The sequence below is a fragment of the Poecile atricapillus genome, chromosome 12 (assembly GCF_030490865.1).
Source record: "Poecile atricapillus isolate bPoeAtr1 chromosome 12, bPoeAtr1.hap1, whole genome shotgun sequence".
Lineage (NCBI taxonomy): Eukaryota > Metazoa > Chordata > Aves > Passeriformes > Paridae > Poecile > Poecile atricapillus.
The window spans coordinates 19,414,524-19,433,116 of record NC_081260.1 but is presented as its reverse complement, the minus strand read 5'-3'; the positions used below and the strand labels follow the sequence as shown (position 1 = coordinate 19,433,116).

Here is an 18,593-nt window from a genome sequence, read left to right as displayed (position 1 = left end):
AGAGCCGGGCTTGGGCAGCCCCGCGGATCCCCCGGCACCGAGAGCCGGTCTCCGGGCAGCCCCCCGGGCTCGGGGATCCCCCGACACCGAGAGCCGGTCTCGGGCAGCCCCGCGGGCTCGGGGATGCTGTTTCGGGTACCGGTGCCGAGGCACAGCCCCCGGCGGGGCTGACACCGCCTGGGGCTCGGCAGGATGGAGGTCACGGATGTCCCCATGCCTGTCCCCATGGGTGTCCCTGCGCTGGCCACGGAGCGGAGGTTCGCCCAGCGCCTCAGGTGAAGGGCGGCGGGAAGGAGGGGGAATGGGAGCCCCGTGCCGCTCCCACAGGAGGTCACAGGGCCAGCCCTGCAGCAGGAGGGTCCGCGGGGCTGGGAAGGGCCTGAGCGTGCCCTGCCTCGCAGGGAATGTCTGGAAGAGGAGCGGCTCTCGGACGGGCGTTTCCAGCTGCAGCGGCTGCCAGGGGGCCGTGTGGCTCTGCCTGTGCTGGAGGAGAAGCTGTCCCAGCTCTGCCTGCCCCCGGAGATGCCCTGCGAGCTGCTCCGGATCCAGGTTGGCAGCGCTGCCTCGCCCTGAGCCCTGCGTGGGGCGGTGGCACCCAGCCCCATGTGCCCCGTCCCTGCTGCAGGAGCCGGTGCCCTCCAGGGCCGCCCGCCGGTGCCCGCCTGCCCGCAGACTGCGGGATCAGCTGCGGCGGCTGCTGGGGAGCGGCTGGTCGGAGCAGCTGGAGCGGGATGTGCCCCACGCCTGGCAGAGGCACGGCGACCTGGTGCTGCTGAGCGAGGACAGCTTCAAGGGAGAGCCCTGGGAGAGGCTGGGTAAGGGCGAGCAGGGCCTGCCCGCCCCGCTCCTGCCTGCCGAGCATCCCCCAAATGTGCCGCCGTGGTGTGCTGCAGGCCCGGAGCTCTGGGAGACGGTCGCCTCGGCTTTGGGAGCCCGGCGGGTGGCCAGGAGAGGACGGGTGATGCCGGATGGGATGCGGACCCCCCGTGTCACCCTGCTGCTGGGCCAGCACGGCTGGGTGGAGCATGTGGACAACGGGATCAGGTGGGCAGGAGCTGCAGGATGTGGCTGCTCTGGGGAAGGGACTGCCCTCACCCGTGTGGGGTCTTCCAGGTACACCTTTGACGTGACCAAGTGCATGTTCTCCCCGGGGAACATCACGGAGAAGCTGCGTGTGGCCTCACTGCCCTGCTCCGGGGAGGTCCTGGTGGATCTCTATGCAGGTAACGGGGATGGAGGAGGGGCGGGGCAGGTGCTGATGGTAGACATCAAATGTCATTTCTAGCTTGGAATGAAAAATACTCAGGAGGATGGCCAAAGACTGAAAGTAAAATAAGGTCCTCTGAACATTTTTCAAGGCAGATTTTACTTTTGCAGAAGAGGGAAGGATAAATTTCCATTTTTCCAGTGTTTGGGCTTTTCCCGACCCAGAGCAGAGCAGACTTGGAAAGCCAGGGTGGCAGTGTGCATCCTGCCCTCAGGAGTGTGGATCTCTGGATGTCCCTGCCCTCAGCCACTGCCACCTCCTGCCTGCAGGCATCGGCTATTTCACACTGCCCTTCCTGGTGCACGCGGGAGCTGCCTTTGTCCATGCCTGTGAGTGGAACAGCCACGCCGTGGAGGCCCTGCACAGGACCCTGGTGCTGAACGGGGTGCGGGATCGCTGCCACATCCACGCCGGGGACAGCCGGCAGGTGAGCGCTGCCGCCTGGCCGCGGAACCCCTCCCCGCTGGCATGCCCTCACCTCCTGTCTCCTCCCAGCTGCAGCTGCGGGATGTGGCAGACAGGGTGAACCTGGGGCTGATTCCCAGCTCGGAGGAAGGCTGGCCGGTGGCCTGCCGCGTCCTGAGGAAGAACACGGGTGGGGTTCTCCACATCCACCACAATGTGGAGACTCCCCGTGCGCCGGCCCCGCCGCAGCCCGCGGTGCTGCTGGCTGAGCGCAGCTCTCCAGAGACAGCCAGCTCTGGGGGAGAGGCACAGCAGCCAACAGAGGACGGTGGGGAGGAGACACTGGGGGCCAGGCTCAGACCCGAGTGGCAGAGGTGGGCTGAAGCCACGGCCACACGGATCCAGGGGCTGCTGGCAGAGCTGCACGGGTGGCCGTGGCGCACCAGTGTCCTGCACGTGGAGGTGGTGAAGTCCTACGCTCCACACGTGCATCACCTCGTGCTGGACCTCGAGTGCCGGCCACTGCTGCCCGATTAGCAGGGCATGGGCACCGCTGGGGCTCCAGCTCCCGTGGAAGGGTGGTGTCGAGCAGCAGGGGCAGGGAGATGCTTCCAGCAGTGTCCTGCTGCCAGCCCAGATGTGCCTTATGTCCCCCGGTTCCCCGGTGGCAGCACTGCCTGGCAGTGCCTCCCCTTGCCCAGGGCACCCAGGGTTGTGCTCCCATGGCAGATCCCTTCGGGATCCAGACAAGGATGGAGGAAGTTGGGGCTCAGAGTTCCAGTGTTCTGCCCTGGCTCTGCCCAGGTCTTGGACATGTGGTAGCACCTTGAGCCCCATTTTCACACAGGAGAGAGCCACAGTGCTGAGAAGCCTTGGGTTCCTGCTGAGTTCATTTCAGCAGGTCAGGGACAAGCATTGTGCTTGTGTTTCCCAGCATGCTTTTTTAATGTACTGTAAACAGTTCTGTTCATCTCACTTTCTTCCTAGCTCTTTTTCAGAAATAAAGATCTTTCTCACCACCTCTTGCTGGTGTCCAATTAAAATGTGAACGCTGGTGCGAGTGTGGGGTCTGGCCTGGGGACTTTGGGCTCTAGGGTGGTGTGTGGAGGAGCTCAGGGAGCAAAGCCTGTGGCATTGTCTTCCTACAAGCCCAAAGCCCTCTACGTATTTATTGTGTACTCCCCTGCCCCATGAGGAAGCTCCCGCTGGCCCTTTGATGTCTGTGTGGTTTTTTCCACTGTGTCGGTGTCCCATCGCTTCCCACAGGGCTGGGAGCCTCTGGCTCTCCCGTCCCTGGGGTGCGGCCGAAAGTGTGGGCAGAGCCGCGTCCTCTCGTTTGCCTTGGGGCTGCACCCAGCTGTCCTGCGTGGCGAGAAACCAGCTCCCCACGGGTGGAGCCCCGCGCCTCGTCCTGCCGCGTGTGCTGGGGGTTCCCTGTGCTGCGGGGGGCGAGGCGCAGGCGGGGACCGTATCTCTGCTACGAAGGCCAAGGGCAGCGGCTGGAGCCCGGCGGCGGGAGGACACCACGGCCCTGGGGATGCGGGGGGACACCGCGGGTCGGGTGTCGGTTCGCTCCGTGCTCTTCGGGAGAAGCTGCCCACCCGTCAGGGCCGTGTGGCAGCGGGCCCCGCGGGGCTCAGCGGCCGCTGTGCCGGGGGCGATGGGGCGGGGGAAGGGGCTGGAGGCTGCGGGCACCGCCTCCCGCACGGGCCGCCCCGTCCGTGCCGCAGGTGCGCCCGGCGCGGCTCCTTTAAGGCACCGGCACCGCCCTCGCTTCCCTCGCTCCCCTCCCGCTGCCGGGAGCGCCGGAGCCGCTGCCGGTACCGGCCGGAGCCGCTGCAGGTACCGGCTGGATCGTGGGACCGGGCGGCGCTGCGCTGGCGGGGGTACCGAGGGCTCCTCCGCGGACGGGGGAGGACGGGGATCCCTCGGCTGGTGGGGACGCGGGGGGAGCCAGGGGTCCCTCTGTGGCCGCTCCGTGGTCCGGGGGTCGAGCCGCGGTGTCCCAGGGCGGAGGAAGTTCCCAGCCCCGGCAGTGCCACCGGTCCCGGCCCCCCTTTCCCCGACAGAGAGGAGCCTGGGCTCCGTCCCGCCGCCCCCTCCTCCCCGAGGGTCGTCGGAGCGCGGCTGCGGGACGGGCAGGAGCGGAGAGCGGCTGCACCCCCGAGCAGGCGCTCCGGCTCCATCCAGGCTGGAGCGGCCGCCCGGGTCCCGGTGCTGCGAGCCGGCTCCTGTCCCTGCCGCGGGTCCGCTCCCGGCGGATCCTCGGGCTCGGGCAGCTCCGAGCCCCGGTGCGTTCGTGGGAGGGGCAGCCCGGGGCGGCTCCTTCCTGCCGGGGCCGCCCGCGGGTGCTGCGCGTCAGCCCGGTCCCACGGAGCCGGCTGAGGTCACCGGGGCGGCGGGGCTGGCAGGCGGCCCGAGCCCAGCCCGGGGCAGGGCGCTGCAGACGGCGGGCGGGCCGCTGTCCCGGCTGCCGCCATCCCGGGAACGGGCACGGGGCACCTGGCGGGGCGAGAGCCGGGCTCACAGCTGGCACGTCCCTAGCTGGAATCCGGGGAGGGCCGGCCGGCCGGGTGGAGCGATGTCGGAGGCGGTGGATCTGTCCTTCCTGTCGGACGCGGAGAGAGATTTGATCCTGCAGGTCCTGCAGCGCGACGAGGAGCTCCGCAAAGCCGAGGAGAGGAGGATCAGGTGCGAAGGCGGCAGGAGCCGGGCAGGAGCTGGCTCCCCGCTTTGCTCTGAAGCGGGTGGGTGCGGGACAGTGCGGGTGTCCCCGGGGTCCCGGGGCGCCTGTGACAGCTCCTGGTGTCGGCTCTGAGCAGGCGCCTCAAGAATGAGCTGCTGGAGATCCGGCGCAAGGGAGCCAAGCGGGGCAGCCAGCGCTACAGCGAGCGGACCTGTGCCCGCTGCCAGCAGAGCCTGGGCCGAGTCAGCCCCAAGGCCAACACTTGCCGGGGCTGCAACCACTTGGTGTGTCGGGACTGCCGCTCCTGCAGCCCCAGCGGCTCCTGGCGCTGCAAAGTCTGCACCAAGGAGGCGTGAGTAGCCGGGACAAGTGGCAGGCACATTCTGTACTTGTCTCCTGTCCCCTTCTTCTTCTCGGCTGCCTCAGTTCGATGCCCCACAGCCAGCCTTTCCTAGCCTGGCTGGTCCTCTCCAGTGCTGGGCAGCTTGCTCTGATGTCACTCCTGGAGAGGGTTCTCATGTTTGGGCGATGGAGAAATGGATCATATCCTACTCTTGTCTCCTTCATGTCCACCCTGCTCCTTCACCCCCTGACTTGACTGCAGCATCCCCCAGTGCCCCTTGCACTGTGTTTCAAGCATCCCAGGTTTCCTCCCTTTTGGCCTCCCCTGTCTTACGAAACCTGGCTTGTTCCCGTGTTTGCTGAGGATGTAGCTGAGCCTGCCAAGTGCCTGGTGAATTGTCTCTGCCCTGTCACCTGCTGATTTTACCCATTGTACCTGTGTCCTTGGGTTGAGGTGGCACCGAGGGTGGGTTGGGGCACAGCAAACAGCCCCTGCTGCCCCTGACTGCCCCCACCACCCCCTGCCCTGCAGGGAGCTGAAGAAGACGACGGGTGACTGGTTCTATGACCAGAGGGTGAACCGCTTCGCCAACCACCTGGGCAGCGACATGGTGCGGCTGTCCCTGCGGCACAGGCCGGCAGGTAGGGGTGCCACAGCAATGCTGTGTCCCACAGCCCAGCCATCTGGGATGCTCCAGCTTTCCCCAGTGCACCCCTGCCCAGCGTGGAGCTGGATGGGAACAGCTCCTGCTCCAGGCAATGAGCTTGGAGCAGTGTTCCTCCTGATGCCTCTCTCTTTCCAGCCAGCAAAAGAGAGACTGTGGGACAAACCCTCCTCCAGAAAGCCCAGCTCAGCGAGCCTAAAAGCTCCTCTGCAGTCCGGCAGCCGAGCCCCCCTGCACCCCGGGAGGGGTCCAGGTAAGATTTCCTGCTGACCCCCATGCTCCAGGCACCAGCTCCCATCTGCTGCGGGTTTGAGAGGAATCTGCTGCTCCACACGGATCATCAGTGGTGCAGAAGCTCTCTCAGACCGGCCTCCTCGCCAAACAGGACATACCTGTGGTTTTCTTGTCTGCAGTTTGTTTCCAGATGTCTCAGACCCTCGGGATGGTAAAAGCGACACAGAGTCCATGGAAAACATGAGCCTGGACAGCTACAGACCTAGTCCTGCTGATGTGGGGGGCAGGTGAGAGGATCCTGAGGTGGGTTGTCCTTGGCAAGACTGGCTGGCAGAGGAGGGGACCTTCATCTGAAGTGTGTTTTTTCTCAGTCTAGCGAGGGGAAGCTGGCTCCTCTGGCTGGGCTGAAGCCTGTCCCTGGGCAGGAAGGTCCTCTGTGCCCAGGCTGCTACAGGCAGCTCAAATGGCACTTCTGGCCAGCACTTGCTCTGCACGCTGTGCTTGTGGCCTGGGACAGACCTTTCTGTGTCTGCCACAGGAGGAACTCCCTGGAGAGAGCTGTCCCTGGAAAACAGGTTGTTGTGCCAGCAGGACCTGCTTCCTCCAGCCTGACGCTCCCTCTCCGCTCCAAAAACGCGTTCTCTGATGGACGGGTGCGTGACGCTGCTCCAGCAGGCTCAGCCCTGTCCTGGGGCGTGGGGCTGGGCACCCTGCAGGGCTCCTAGCCCTGCCCTGCTCTGAAGGGACTCTTCCTGCCCAGGATGCCACTGTGGGGACCCGCAGCAGCGCCTGTGAGCATGAAACCATATTCAAGAAGAACCCCCGGCGGGTGGTGAGGCCTGCGGGTGAGAGATGTGCGGGTGCTGACACGGCCGGGGTGGGCAGCTCCTCCTCCCGGGGCTGTGAAGGGCTTTCAGTGCAGATGGGAGAGGCTGGGGGAGCCCCTTGTGTGAGGGAGCAGCAGGGCTCTGCTGATCCTGCTCATGCCACTGCCTCCTGCTCACCACCTCTTGTGCAGACTACACCAAGTCCGTGATCGACCTGCGCCCCGAGGACCTTGTGGGGGAAGGTGGCTCTTTGGGGGACAGGAGCAAGTCAGTCCCTGGCCTCAACACGGAGCTGGTGAGACCCTCAGAGTGCCACAGGGATGGCTGCTGGGTGGAGGAGCCGAGTGGCTGGCTGGCTGTGCCTGAGCACTCCCCACACAGGCGGCTTGTCTCTCTCCTTCAGGAGGAGGAGGAGGAGGACATCGATAACCTGGTGGAGATCCACCGGCAGCGGGTGGCCCGGGGCAGCATGCGCAGCGGCACCTCCTCGGTGAGTTCCTGTGGCTGTGCTCCGCTCCACTGCAGGGAGAGGTGATGGAGAAAGGCACTGCCAAAGGGCTGGGTGGAGGGAGGCAGGGCAGGCAGCTCCTGGAGAGAAGGGGTAAGAGCCTTGTGTGAGGGGGCTTCTTCCCCTAGAAGGGAATCAAAATGCAAAGACTCATCTCTCTTCCAGGCAGCTGTGTGTGGGTGGGAGGTACTTGTGGCCATCCTCAGCCACGGGGAGGCAGGTGGGGCTGTGCAGAAGAGGCACAGGGAATAACCTTGCTGAAGAGGGGCTCTCAGGTGATCTTGTGCCAGCTCAGCCCTGCCACATCTTCCAGAGCACACTGGGGAGCATGGTCAGCATTTACAGCGAGGCCGGCGACTTCGGCAGCGTGGCTGTCACCGGGGGCATCTCCTTCTCCCTGAGCTACGAGCAGAAGACACAGACCTTGTTCATTCACGTGAAGGAGTGTCGCCAGCTGGCCTACGGCGACGAGGGCAGGAAGCGCTCCAACCCGTGAGAGCAGGGGGAGAGAGCTGCTGGCACCGCTGGTGGTGCCCAGCCGGGTTGTGGGGTCCCACCAGAGATGGGAGCTGTAAGTGGGAGGGTCCTGCTGGGGCAGAAGGTCTGGGGTTGCCCTGAGGAGCTCGGAGGATTGATTGTGAGGGGGCCCTGTTGAAGTGCTGCCTGTTCTCCCTTCAGGTATGTGAAGACCTATCTCCTGCCCGACAAATCCCGGCAAGGGAAGCGCAAGACGACCATCAAACGCAACACCATCAATCCCCTGTACAACGAGCTGCTGAAGGTGAGTGGGGATGGGCTGGGCTGCAGCTACTCAGGGGATGCTGCTGGAACAAGCAAGGGGAGGGGTGAGCTCCCAATGCTGCAGAGGGGTCTTTGCAGAGGACCCGTGTCCAGAGACTGCAGCCTGAAATCCCTGCACTCCCAGCTCTGCTGTGGCCATGCTGCCAAGCCCCAGTGCCATGGTGGGCTGGAGGCACAGCTGCAGATGTGACCGTGTGCCAGGACATGTCCCTGGTTCCTGTGGCGCTCCCCAGAGCAAAGGCATCGTGCTTACCCTGGATGTTTCATTCTTCAGGCTTCCTGGCCCCTGGTGGCAGGTCACAGTGGCAGGAGGGAGGGCAGCACACCACAGGGGCAGAGATAAGGCAGTTCTGGGCTCCAGGACAGAACAATTTGGCACTGCCCTTCACCATCCCTGCTGGCTGGCTCTGTCCCTGAGCCTGGCAGAGCACCTCTGAGGCCGGGCACTCTTGTGCAGGAGGAAGTGAGAGCTGTGGTTTGGTTTTTAGGCTCCCACAGCCAGGTTTGCTGAGGTCTTGTGCTCTGACCACCTGAGGCTCTGTGGGCTGGCAGAGCTCTACTTGTGGTGGGATGGCTGGATGAGTCCTGGCTCCAAGAACCATCCATCTGCTGGGAGAGCACAGGCTCCTGCACTCTGCCCTGGGACTCTGAGCTTTCAGCAGGCGTGGAAAGAAAGAGGAGCTCCTGTGCACATCCATTGCTTCTCCAGCCTGTCTCCTCTCATGCTCGTGAGCTGTAGCTGATGAAATTTCCCATTTGTCCTGTGCTGCCTGCTCAGCAGTGGTTTTCCTCTCTGTCCCCAGTATGAGATTAGCAAGTCCCTCCTGCTCGCGAGGACGCTGCAGTTCTCGGTGTGGCACCACGATCGCTTTGGCCGCAACACCTTCCTGGGGGAGGTGGAGGTCCCACTGGATGCCTGGAACTTCGAGAGCCACCTGGAGGAGTTCCTGCCCCTGCATGGCAAGGTGTGCCCCTGCCCCTGCAGCTTCCCTTGCCTGGTCCTGTTGGGGGTATAGCCCTCAGTGGGCAGAGGGGTGTGGGGACCTCAGCATTGCTCAAAAGGGCTTGTGCCAATGTCTGGAGATATGAAAACCCCAGATGCAGACAGCAGTGCTGTTGCAGTAAAAAAGGGCAGGCAGATCTTCTGCCTTGAACCTAGCTTCCCTCCTCCTTCCCTCCTCCTTGTCAGGTGGTTGGGCCAAAATGAGATCCCAAAGGAGCTGGGCTCCACTGGTCATGCTGGGGAGAGTTTGCAGGCACTTGTGCCAGCTCAGCCACATCTAGAAGAAGCCAAGTCCTTTGTCCCAGCCTGAGGAGGTGCTGCACACCAGGCTGTCACTGTGTGTGCCATGGCTTCTCTGCAGTGCTTGGTAATTCTCACCTCTGTGCAGGTTGGGGCAGATGCTGCTGGTCTTCACCAGTACAAGGGGGAGCTGGTTGTCTCCATGAAGTACATCCCATCTGCCAAGCATCCTGGGGCTGGGAATGGCAGGAAAGGTAGGTGCTGAAGCTCCAGGATCAGTGTGCAGCCCTGCAGGAGCTACAGTTTGCAGTGGTAAAAATTAAATTAATTTCTACTGTGCTGGGTTTTTCCTAGGCAAAACAGGGGAAGGTGGTGAGCTCCAGGTCTGGATCAAGGAAGCCAAGAACCTCACAGCAGCCAAGTCAGGGGGGACCTCAGACAGCTTTGTTAAGGGGTGAGTGAGGGTGCTGGGGCAGGGGTGATGAGGGCACTGTCCTCCCCGGCTGTATTCCCAAAGCTGCTGGGGGACCTGGAGAAGGAACCCTTGCAGGGTGTCATGGTCCCTCTCCCTGAGCTGTGCCAGGAAAGGCAGGAAGGGTGGCTCCAGGCCAGGTCCTGGGTGCTGAGGTGCCCCAGCCCCCCGAGCTGGTGCCCGTGTCCTGCTAACCCAAGGGGCTGCTTCCCCCAGCTACCTCCTGCCACACAAAAACAAAGCCTCCAAGAGGAAGACGCCTGTGGTGAAGAAGACCCTGAACCCTCATTACAACCACACCTTTGTCTACAACGGTGTGAACCCCGAGGACCTGCAGCACATCTGCCTGGAGCTGACGGTCTGGGACCGGGAGCCGCTGTCCAGCAACGATTTCCTCGGGGGTGTCCGTCTGGGGGTGGGCAATGGTGAGGAGCCCACCGAGCTCTGGGCAGCAGCAGCAGCAGCAGCCTCGCTGGGGCTGCTGTGCTGAGGGCAGGAGGCTGCTCCAGCAGTGACTGATCCCATCCTTTTCCCCAGGCATGAGCAATGGGCAGGCTGTGGACTGGATGGACTCCACGGGCGAGGAGCTGAACCTGTGGCAGAAGATGTGCCAGTACCCGGGCTCCTGGGCAGAGGGGACGCTCCAGCTCCGCTCCAGCATGGCCAAGCTGAGGCTGTAGGCTGTGGCACCAGCACTGGCACCGCTGTCGGGAGCCACACTTGTGCACAGCCTGCCAAATACGCACCGTGATTTCTTTTTACTTACACTTTAATAAACATGACCTTCTCTAAACAGGCTTGGGCAGAAAGTCTTCTTGGTTTAGCTTCATTAAAAGGGTTTTTCTCTTGTCATAAGCCTTGTACCAAATTTCAGGCTGAACGGGAGTCCCTGTGGACCCTCCCTTCTTCTCCCCCAGGCAAAATGCTTTGAAATGTCATTGTGTTTTTATTTCTTCCCATTCTTTTTCCTACCACCCTGTTCCATGGTCTGCTCTCTCCTTTCCACCCTCTTCCCCCTACACAGCCCAGCCCCAGCTGTGGCACTGGATGGATGGAACTGTGTGGGGTCAGCCTGGGAGGGTTGAGGATTGTGGTCTCCAGGAAACATTTGTTTCCCAGGCCTCTCAGTGACACATGTGCTAGCACTGACTTTTTATACAAATTTATTTATTTCAAGTTAATATTCTACTGCCAAAGCAGCTCCTAGAAAGGGTTCCCCGTGGGTGGTGGGAGAGGGAGGCAGTGGCAGGGTCACTGGAGGGGGGACTGGGCGCTGGCTGGCTGCTGTGGGCTCTGCTGAGCGTGGGGCCATTTGCTTTTTAATAAGGGCTTTCAGAGTGGGAGGCATCGGGTCCAGGTTGTGGCCAGGGTGAGCCGTGGGGAGGCTGAAGCTGCTGTGTTAGAGGCTGTCACACTGCTGGCCGGCCTGCCCTCCCTGCCCTGCCACTCTCCCCCGTCTCCCTCTGCCCTGGGATCTGAGCAGGGACACTCCAGTGTCTCCTGCCAGGGTCCTGAACCATCCCCAGCTGGAAACAGCTCCTGGCTGCTGGGCAGAGGGGACACTGCTGGCACACGCTCCTGGCTCACCTCTGTGTGCCACAACGGCCAGAGAGGGGCTCCCCTGCCCCGGAGCTCCTTGGCCCCCCTGCTCCTCCTCTACGGTGGCGACTAGAAAAGCAGCAAGGGAAGGTCCATCCCTTCGGGGCAGGCCGGGGGTCTCCCCGGGGCTGGCTCACTCGCAGGGGTCCCCGCTCTGTGCCCGCCTGGCCGCCTCACGCTCGCTCAGCAGGTAGGTGTCGATGAAGACGAAGAGCTCGTCGGGGCTGACCGGGGAGATGTAGCGCTCGCGGTCCGTGCCCGCCTTGTCCAGCAGCACCGCGTTGAAATGGGAGCGTGTGAGGTGCAGGAAGCGCCTGCAGGTGCAAGGGGGGCTCGCTCTGAGGGCTGAGCCTGCCCACCTCTTGCAACATGCTCAGATCCTCCTGGAATAGGGGCTCCCACCTCTTCCTGGGGCTGCGGGCTCTGGGAAGCTCTGGTGACACTTGCAGGGGGCTCCCCCATTGCACCAGCCCCTCCGGTGCAGCAGAAAGGGGCTCCTCATCAACCCAGCTGCAGCCTCATGCTCTGCCATTCCCAGAGGCATTCCCATTCCCTGTCCCCTGGAACAGCCGCCCGGCTCTGCAGGGCAGCCCCATCTCCGCTACCTGAGCTCCTCGATGATGCCCAGGGACAGCCGGTGCTCCCGGATCCGTCCCACCTCGTGCGGGGGCTGCCCCAGCAGCTCCACGGTGGTGATGTGGCGCAGGTCCAGGCCACAGGCAGCTTGCTGCGGACGGGGGGGACAGTGAGGGGGTGCTGGAGGTGGGGAGGGGGCAGCAGGAAGGTCTCCTCACCTGCAGCATGGAGATCTGCATCTTGTAGTAGCGGTTAGAGGGGTCCGGGGCCGAGATGACAAAGAGCCGGCGTTTCTCGTGGAACTGATCCAGCAGGCTGGCGGCCGAGCTCACATCTGTGTTGATCTGCATGGCTGCGGCAAGACACAGGCGTGTGGGGAGGTGCCACCGTGCCCCCCATCACCCCTCTGACCCATCAGGCAGCGTCCCCCCGAGCTCTGGGCACGGCCACGGGCAAGCCCTGCCCTGCCCGCAGCACTTACGAGCACACAGGGGCTGGGAGCCCGTCCACTGCTGGGTGGACTGGCACACCCGCAGGGAGGTGCCCTGGCGCTCGTAGCCCCCATCGCACAGGTACTCGCAGGTGGCACCGTAGTTGTTGCCGTCGGAGGTGCAGGAGATGTACCCGTTCTGCGGCGGCTTCAGGACGGGGCAGCGCCTCACTGCAGAGAGGGGAGCGGGCTGAGGGCTGGGGGTGCTGGGGCACAGCCCCGGCCGTGGCTGTGGAGCTGCGGGCAGCAGCGAGCGGCCCCACGGGAGCCCGCTCACCCTGGACGCGGATGCTGAACTTGCAGCTGGCTCGGTTGTAAGCCTGGTCGTAGGCGGTGTAGCGGATCACATGCTCTCCCTCGGGGAATTCGGAGCCGGGCTCCGGGCCCCGCAGCATCACCCTGACCCGACAGACGGCATTCTCCATCAGCATCCCGGGCAGGGCCACCGGCACGGCCTCCAGCCCTGGCTGGCAGCGCCTGCTCTGCCCTCACCTCTTGATGACACCGTCAGCAGAGTCCCTGACGCGGGGAGGGTCCCAGTAGACGGTGGCAGTCAGCTTGCCCGGCTCTGCTATGCGCTCCCGGGAGTCTGGACAGCGGATCTTGGGAGGCTCCAGATCTGCCCAGAGGGAGGAGAGGGATTCACGGAACCTGTGGATGCCTTGGCTGAGCTGTGAGAGCGAGGCCCGGTGCTGAACCACCGCAGGGACCCCGGAGCTCCCCGGACATGCTGTAAATCCGGCGCTGAGTGCCCCAGCCCCGGGCTGGTGCCTGTGCTCCAGGGCTAATGGCACTGCGGGGAGCAGCAGGGACAGGCTGCCAAGGGAGGGAGGCGCAGGAAATGTCCGGGTTGGATGTGGGGTGACACCTGCAGACACCCCAGTTGTGGGTGACGGGCCCCTGCGTGCCCCAGCAGCGTGGGGTGAGAATTTACCTACACAGACTGGCTCGCTCCCGCTCCAGCGGCCATCCTCCATGCAGACACGGCTCCGGTCCCCCTCCAGCTGGTAGCCGGGCAGGCAGGTGTAGTCACATCGGGAATCCATCTGCACACCCGCCGAGCACACGTAGGAGCCCCGCAGCACCGCTGGCAGCACGTGGCACCGGATTTCTGGGATGGAGAGAGCGAACAGGGGAGGGAAGCGGCTGCGGCCGTGGGAGTGGGCACAGCCGCCGGGGCTGGCTGGCTGTGTGGCTGGGTGTGGGGTTGGCTGTGGGGCTGGCTGTAGGTCTGGCTGGCTGTGGGGCTGGCTGTGGGGATGGCTGTGGGGCTGGTTGTGGGTCTGTCTGGCTGTGGGGCTGGCTGTGGGGCTGGTTGGCTGTGGGGCTGGCTGTGTGGCTGGCTGTGGGGTTGGTTTGCTGTGGGGATGGCTGTGGGGCTGGCTGTCTGTGGGGCTGGCTGTCTGTGGGGCTGTGGGGCTGTCTGGCTGTGGGGCTGTCTGTGGGGCTGGTTGGCTGTGGGGCTGGTTGTGGGTCTGTCTGGCTGTGGGGCTGGCTGTGGGGCTGGTTGGCTGTGGGGCTGGCTGTGTGGCTGGCTGTGGGGTTGGTTTGCTGTGGGGATGGCTGTGGGGCTGGCTGTCTGTGGGGCTGGCTGTCTGTGGGGCTGTGGGGCTGTCTGGCTGTGGGGCTGTCTGTGGGGCTGTCTGTCTGTGGGGCTGTCTGTGGGGCTGGCTGTGGGGCAGGGGCTCACTCACGCCGGCAGTACGGCATCCCGGACCAGTGGCGGCTGGGCAAGCACTGCACTGTGCTGGGCCCCTGCAGGCGGTAGCCACGGGCACAGCTCAGCTCGCAGCGGGTGCCCAGGCTGCTGCGGTACGAGCCGCCCCGGGGCGAGTAGCAGGCGGCCTCTCCGCGGTGGATGATGAGCGTGGCGCACCACTGGGGCACTGCGGGAGAGCAGAGAGGTGAGGGAGGACTCTGCCGTGCCTCGGTTTCCCCGTGAGGACCCAAAGGTTGGGCGCCGTTACCTCGACGGTAATCCAGGGCAGGCTCAGGGGCGGCTTCTTCTGCGTACACCTCGTTGGTGCGGCTCTCCAGGTAGTAGCCAGACCCTGGGGAGGGAGGAAGAGACGAGCAGGCTGCAGGGTAGCTCATGGCTGCAAAACGCCCCGCAGCTCCCAGCGAGCAGTGCCAGCCCCGGGCAGAGCCTGTCCTTGGGGCTGCGGGCAAGGCTTAAAGCGGGCAGAGCGCGGTCCCCAGGGACACGATGTGCGCTGGCTCCAGCCGCAGACTAAACAGCGGCAGCCGGGGCTGTGGCAGGAAACGGGAGCTGGCACCGAGTGGGCTGGCACTGACCCCCAGCTCCGTGCTGCCGGGAAGTCCTTCCACCCGCTCCCATGGCACCGCCACTGCCACGGGGCATCCCAAGGGAAGGAGGAGAGCTGCCCTTTCCTGCCCTTTCCTGCCCCTTCCTGCCCCTTCCTGCCCCTTCCTGCCCTTTCCTGCCCTTTCCTGCCCCTTCCTGCCCTTTCCTGCCCCTTCCTGCCCTTTCCTGCCCTTTCCTGCCTTTCCTGCCCTTTCCTGCCCTTTCCTGCCCCTTCCTGCCCTTTCCTGCCCATGCCCTCACCAAGGCAAGGGATGCCCAGCTGCCCGGCCGGGGGTGGCGGGGGTGCAGCCCCTGGCCCGTGCTCCAGGGAAGGATGAAGCTGCTGAAGGGGCTTGCCCGGAGATGCTGGCCCCTCGCCACCCGTGCTGCGCAGCGGGGCCCCGCAATGGGGTGAGCACAGCCTGCGCCATCCTCGCGGGCCTTCATGGGCCAGGTACTCTCCGGTGGGGAGGGAGCCGTGCAGGGGGAGAGGCCCGGCGTCATTCCCCGTGTCCCCTCGGCGCCTCGGCCGGCCGCGGCATTCCCCAGCACTGAGCTCACGTTTCCGCCGCGTTTCCGCTGCCCCCGCCAGCGCTGCCCCCTCCTCGCCGCCAGCCCACCCCCCCCGCGCTCCCCTCCGGGGATGCTCGGCCTCGGGGGGACCCCAGGAAAGGCCGCAGCCCCGACGTGGCTGCACCCAGTCTCCCCTTGTCCCTGCTCTGGGTTTTGGGAGGGGGATATCCGCCGGGGCCAGTCCGAGCAGGAGCCCCGCCGTCACGGGGAGGAAACTCCATTACGAATATTTTTCCAAAATGAACTTTACTACGGAGCGGCTCCCCGCCGCTTCCCACAAGTGGTTTTCACAATGCGTTTGTCCTGCTGCCTTTTCACACTGCCGGGGATCCTCGGGGGCAGAGGAGCAGGGACGGTCCCCATGGGGGCGGCAGTGGGGGTGTGTCCGTGACCGGGAGAACAAAGCTGTGTCCTGGGGGGGCTGCCAAGACTGCCACCGGGGCCCTGGGGACAGAGCGCACCGTGTCCCCGCAGGCAGATGTGCCATTTAATGGTGATGTTTCCTTCTACTGCAACTGCTGCCTTTTCCTTCTCACCTGGGGCCAGCTTAGCCCCGGCTGCGCTGGGCAGGAGCATCCCCGGGCGTGCTGGCAGCACGGCCAGGGGAGGGGATGGAAGCAGGGGAGCTTCCAAGCCCCAAACAAGGCCTGTGACCAGCGGTTGGGGCTGTGTGCTCCGTCCAGCGAACATCTGCGGGCCGACGGTCCCCGTGGGGGCCGGGAGTCAGCCCGAACCGGCGCTCCCGCAGGCGGGGCAGGGAGGAAGAGAAGCTGCTTTTCTGCTGCTCCATGGATGCCTGCCAGCATCCCCTCCATCGCTCCCTGTGCCCACAGCTCACCCCCACCTCAGGCACGGATGCTCTCCCGGCATGGCTGTACCCGGGAACCTCCATCCCTCCCCACCAGGTTCCTCAGGAGGAGGAGAGCGGCAGAACTGCAGCCCCCGGAGCTCCGCCGTGCCCGCACACCCCGCACACCCCACACACCCCCGGCACACCCCCGCACTCACCTTCGTGCCACGTGGATGACACCAGCCTGGCAAGGACAACCAGCAGGACGGGGGCTGCCTCCTGTGCCATCCTGGGGGGCTGCGGGGGGCAGCTCGCCTGCCGGGCCGGGGCCGGGAGCAGCCGCGAGCCCTGGCGAGGATGGAGAGGAGCTGGAGGCAGGATGCCGGCCCCCCCTGTCGCCTTGTCACTGCACAGATGTCTGTCCCTCCTGCCTGGCCGCTCTGCTTGTGCTGAGCAAACTTACTTTCCCCCTTGGCTGCCCATCCCAAACATTCAAAAGCCGTGAGTCAGGCCCAAAATGATGAGATTGTAAAAAATAATAAATCCCGGGATCGCCCGTTTTCCAACGCGCCTCCTGCTTCTCCGGGGCTTTAAAAGGTTGTAAGAGGATTTCTCCTGCGAGCAGAAGAGCCAGGAGCCTGTTTAGACACAGGAGAGAGCCAAACCGAGCCTGTGCCAGCTCTGACGGGCTCCGGGAACGGGGGGCCTGCCGGGACGAGCACAAAAGCGCAGGAGCCGGGTCCCCTTTCCAGCCTCCTGCCAGGAGGGAGGGAGAGACCCCGCTGCAGACGGAAGGCTCCGGAGCCGCTCCGGAGGCAGGCGCTTGCAGCTGGGGTCTGTTCCCTGCCGAAGCTCGGCCCCCGAGAGGCAGAGGGACCGCAGAGCCCTCGTGAGGAGCCCGCGGGGTCGGGCGGGAGGCAGGACAGGAGCTGGAACCACCGGGGATTTGGGCTCCGGAGCACGGGGCCACGAGGGCACGGGAGAGCGGGGGTGAGCCGGGTACGGACAGGTAGGAGCGCTCGAGTGGGGTGTGCGGAGGGGGGACGTGCTGCTGGCTCAAAGGGTTAATTATGTGGCGGCCAGGCTGCTGAATGCACTAATTAATAACACGCTGTCCTGGGCAGGAGAGGGCAGGCGGGAGGCCCCGCTCCGAGTGTGGGGAGCCCGGAGCAGCTCGGGGACACCCCCGGGAGGGCTCAGCTCGGGGACCCCCCGGGAGGGCTCAGCTCGGGGACACCCCCGGGAGGGCTCAGGGCATCCCCGGAGGGCTCAGCTCAGGGACACCCCCGGGAGGGCTCAGCTCGGGGACACCCCCGGGAGGGCTCAGCTCAGGGACACCCCCGGGAGGGCTCAGGACACCCCCGGGAGGGCTCAGCTCGGGGACACCCCGGGAGGGCTCAGCTCATGGACAGCCCCGGGAGGCTCAGCTCAGGGACACCCCCGGGAGGGCTCAGCTCGGGGACACCCCCGGGAGGGCTCAGCTCGGGGACACCCCCAGGAGGGCTCAGGGACAGCCCCGGGAGGCTGAGCTCGGGGACACCCCCGGGAGGGCTCAGCTCGGGGATACCCCCGGGAGGGCTCAGCTCGGGGACACCCCCGGGAGGCTCAGCCCGCCCAGGGCACGAAGGCCGGCGTTGTTGGCGTGCCGGTGGTGCCGTGTGCCGGTGCGGGGTGTCTGTCTGTCCCGCTGGACACCTGCACAGGGCTGCAGCAGGACAGCAGGGACTGCTGGCACCGCGCAGGAGCGGCACGGTGGCAGCGGGTGGCACCGGGAGGCGGGGAATGATGGCACGGGTGGGGCAGGGGGTGGCAGACGTAGCACGGGGAGGGGGCAGCGGATGGCGCCAAGCAGGTAGGAGGTGGCACAGGGCAAACAGGGAGTGACACTGACAGGCGGTGGCACAGGGGAGGCAGTGGGTGGCACGGGCTAAGCAGGGAGTGGCCCCGGACAGGGGGTGGCACAGTACAGGGGGTGTCACAGGACAGGGGTGGCACAGTACAGGGGGTGTCACAGCACAGTACATGGGGTGTCACAGCACAGGGGTGTCACAGCACAGGGGTGTCACAGTACAGGGGGTGTCACAGCACAGGGGTGTCACAGCACAGTACAGGGGTGTCACAGTACAGGGGTGTCACAGCACAGGGGTGTCACAGCACAGGGGTGTCACAGTACAGGGGTGTCACAGCACAGTACAGGGGTGTCACAGTACAGGGGTGTCACAGCACAGGGGTGTCACAGCACAGGGGTGTCACAGTACAGGGGTGTCACAGTACAGGGGGTGTCACAGCACAGGGGTGTCACAGGACAGGGGGTGTCACAGTACAGGGGTGTCACAGCACAGGGGTGTCACAGCATAGTACAGGGGTGTCACAGTACAGGGGTGTCACAGTACAGGGGTGTCACAGTACAGGGGGTGTCACAGCACAGGGGTGTCACAGGACAGGGGGTGTCACAGTACAGGGGTGTCACAGTACAGGGGTGTCACAGTACAGGGGGTGTCACAGTACAGCACAGGGGGTGTCACAGCACAGCACAGGGGTGTCACAGCACAGGGGTGTCACAGCACAGTACAGGGGTGTCACAGTACAGGGGTGTCACAGCACAGGGGTGTCACAGTACAGGGGTGTCACAGGACAGGGGGTGTCACAGCACAGGGGTGTCACAGTACAGGGGTGTCACAGCACAGGGGTGTCACAGTACAGGGGGTGTCACAGCACAGGGGTGTCACAGCACAGCACAGGGGGTGTCACAGCACAGGGGTGTCACAGGACAGGGGTGTCACAGGACAGGGGTGTCACAGCACAGGGGG

At 64.9% G+C, this 18,593-nt stretch overlaps 3 protein-coding genes across 7 annotated transcripts; 2 read left to right on the top strand and 1 right to left on the bottom strand.

Moving 5' to 3' along the window:
• The first annotated feature begins 55 nt into the window (after nt 1-55).
• On the top strand, nt 56-2,689 carry TRMT12 (tRNA methyltransferase 12 homolog). Of its 4 annotated transcripts, XM_058847832.1 has the most exons (7): nt 56-275; nt 402-549; nt 626-815; nt 894-1,044; nt 1,114-1,223; nt 1,537-1,694; nt 1,763-2,689. In XM_058847832.1, exons 1-7 carry the CDS (start codon nt 193-195, stop codon nt 2,207-2,209), a joined length of 1,287 nt encoding a protein of 428 aa, XP_058703815.1. In that variant the 5' UTR covers nt 56-192; the 3' UTR covers nt 2,210-2,689. The 4 variants fall into 4 exon arrangements, with proteins under 4 accessions (XP_058703815.1, XP_058703813.1, XP_058703812.1 ...); XM_058847830.1 differs by having other exon boundaries at nt 626-1,223; XM_058847831.1 differs by lacking the exon at nt 56-275 and having other exon boundaries at nt 282-815.
• Nucleotides 2,690-3,430: 741 nt separating this feature from the next.
• Nucleotides 3,431-10,248, top strand: SYTL4 (synaptotagmin like 4). Its single transcript, XM_058848134.1, has 17 exons — nt 3,431-3,514; nt 4,217-4,363; nt 4,495-4,710; nt 5,233-5,342; nt 5,504-5,618; nt 5,779-5,886; nt 6,138-6,252; nt 6,360-6,444; nt 6,618-6,721; nt 6,830-6,916; nt 7,248-7,426; nt 7,613-7,715; nt 8,539-8,700; nt 9,127-9,232; nt 9,333-9,432; nt 9,667-9,875; nt 9,988-10,248. The coding sequence occupies exons 2-17, from the start codon at nt 4,254-4,256 to the stop codon at nt 10,128-10,130; spliced, it is 2,052 nt and encodes a 683-aa protein (XP_058704117.1). The 5' UTR covers nt 3,431-3,514; nt 4,217-4,253; the 3' UTR covers nt 10,131-10,248.
• Nucleotides 10,249-10,607: 359 nt separating this feature from the next.
• SRPX2 (sushi repeat containing protein X-linked 2) lies at nt 10,608-16,961 on the bottom strand. 2 transcript variants are annotated; one of them, XM_058848233.1, is made up of 10 exons: nt 16,002-16,961; nt 14,083-14,166; nt 13,810-14,001; nt 13,050-13,226; nt 12,608-12,734; nt 12,393-12,514; nt 12,107-12,286; nt 11,844-11,977; nt 11,655-11,776; nt 10,608-11,363 (listed from the first exon to the last, which is right to left on the bottom strand). In XM_058848233.1, the coding sequence occupies exons 1-10, from the start codon at nt 16,069-16,071 to the stop codon at nt 11,183-11,185; spliced, it is 1,389 nt and encodes a 462-aa protein (XP_058704216.1). In that variant the 5' UTR covers nt 16,072-16,961; the 3' UTR covers nt 10,608-11,182. The 2 variants fall into 2 exon arrangements, with proteins under 2 accessions (XP_058704216.1, XP_058704217.1); XM_058848234.1 differs by lacking the exon at nt 16,002-16,961 and adding an exon at nt 14,682-15,976 and having other exon boundaries at nt 14,083-14,572.
• Between the last annotated feature and the right edge of the window lie 1,632 nt (nt 16,962-18,593).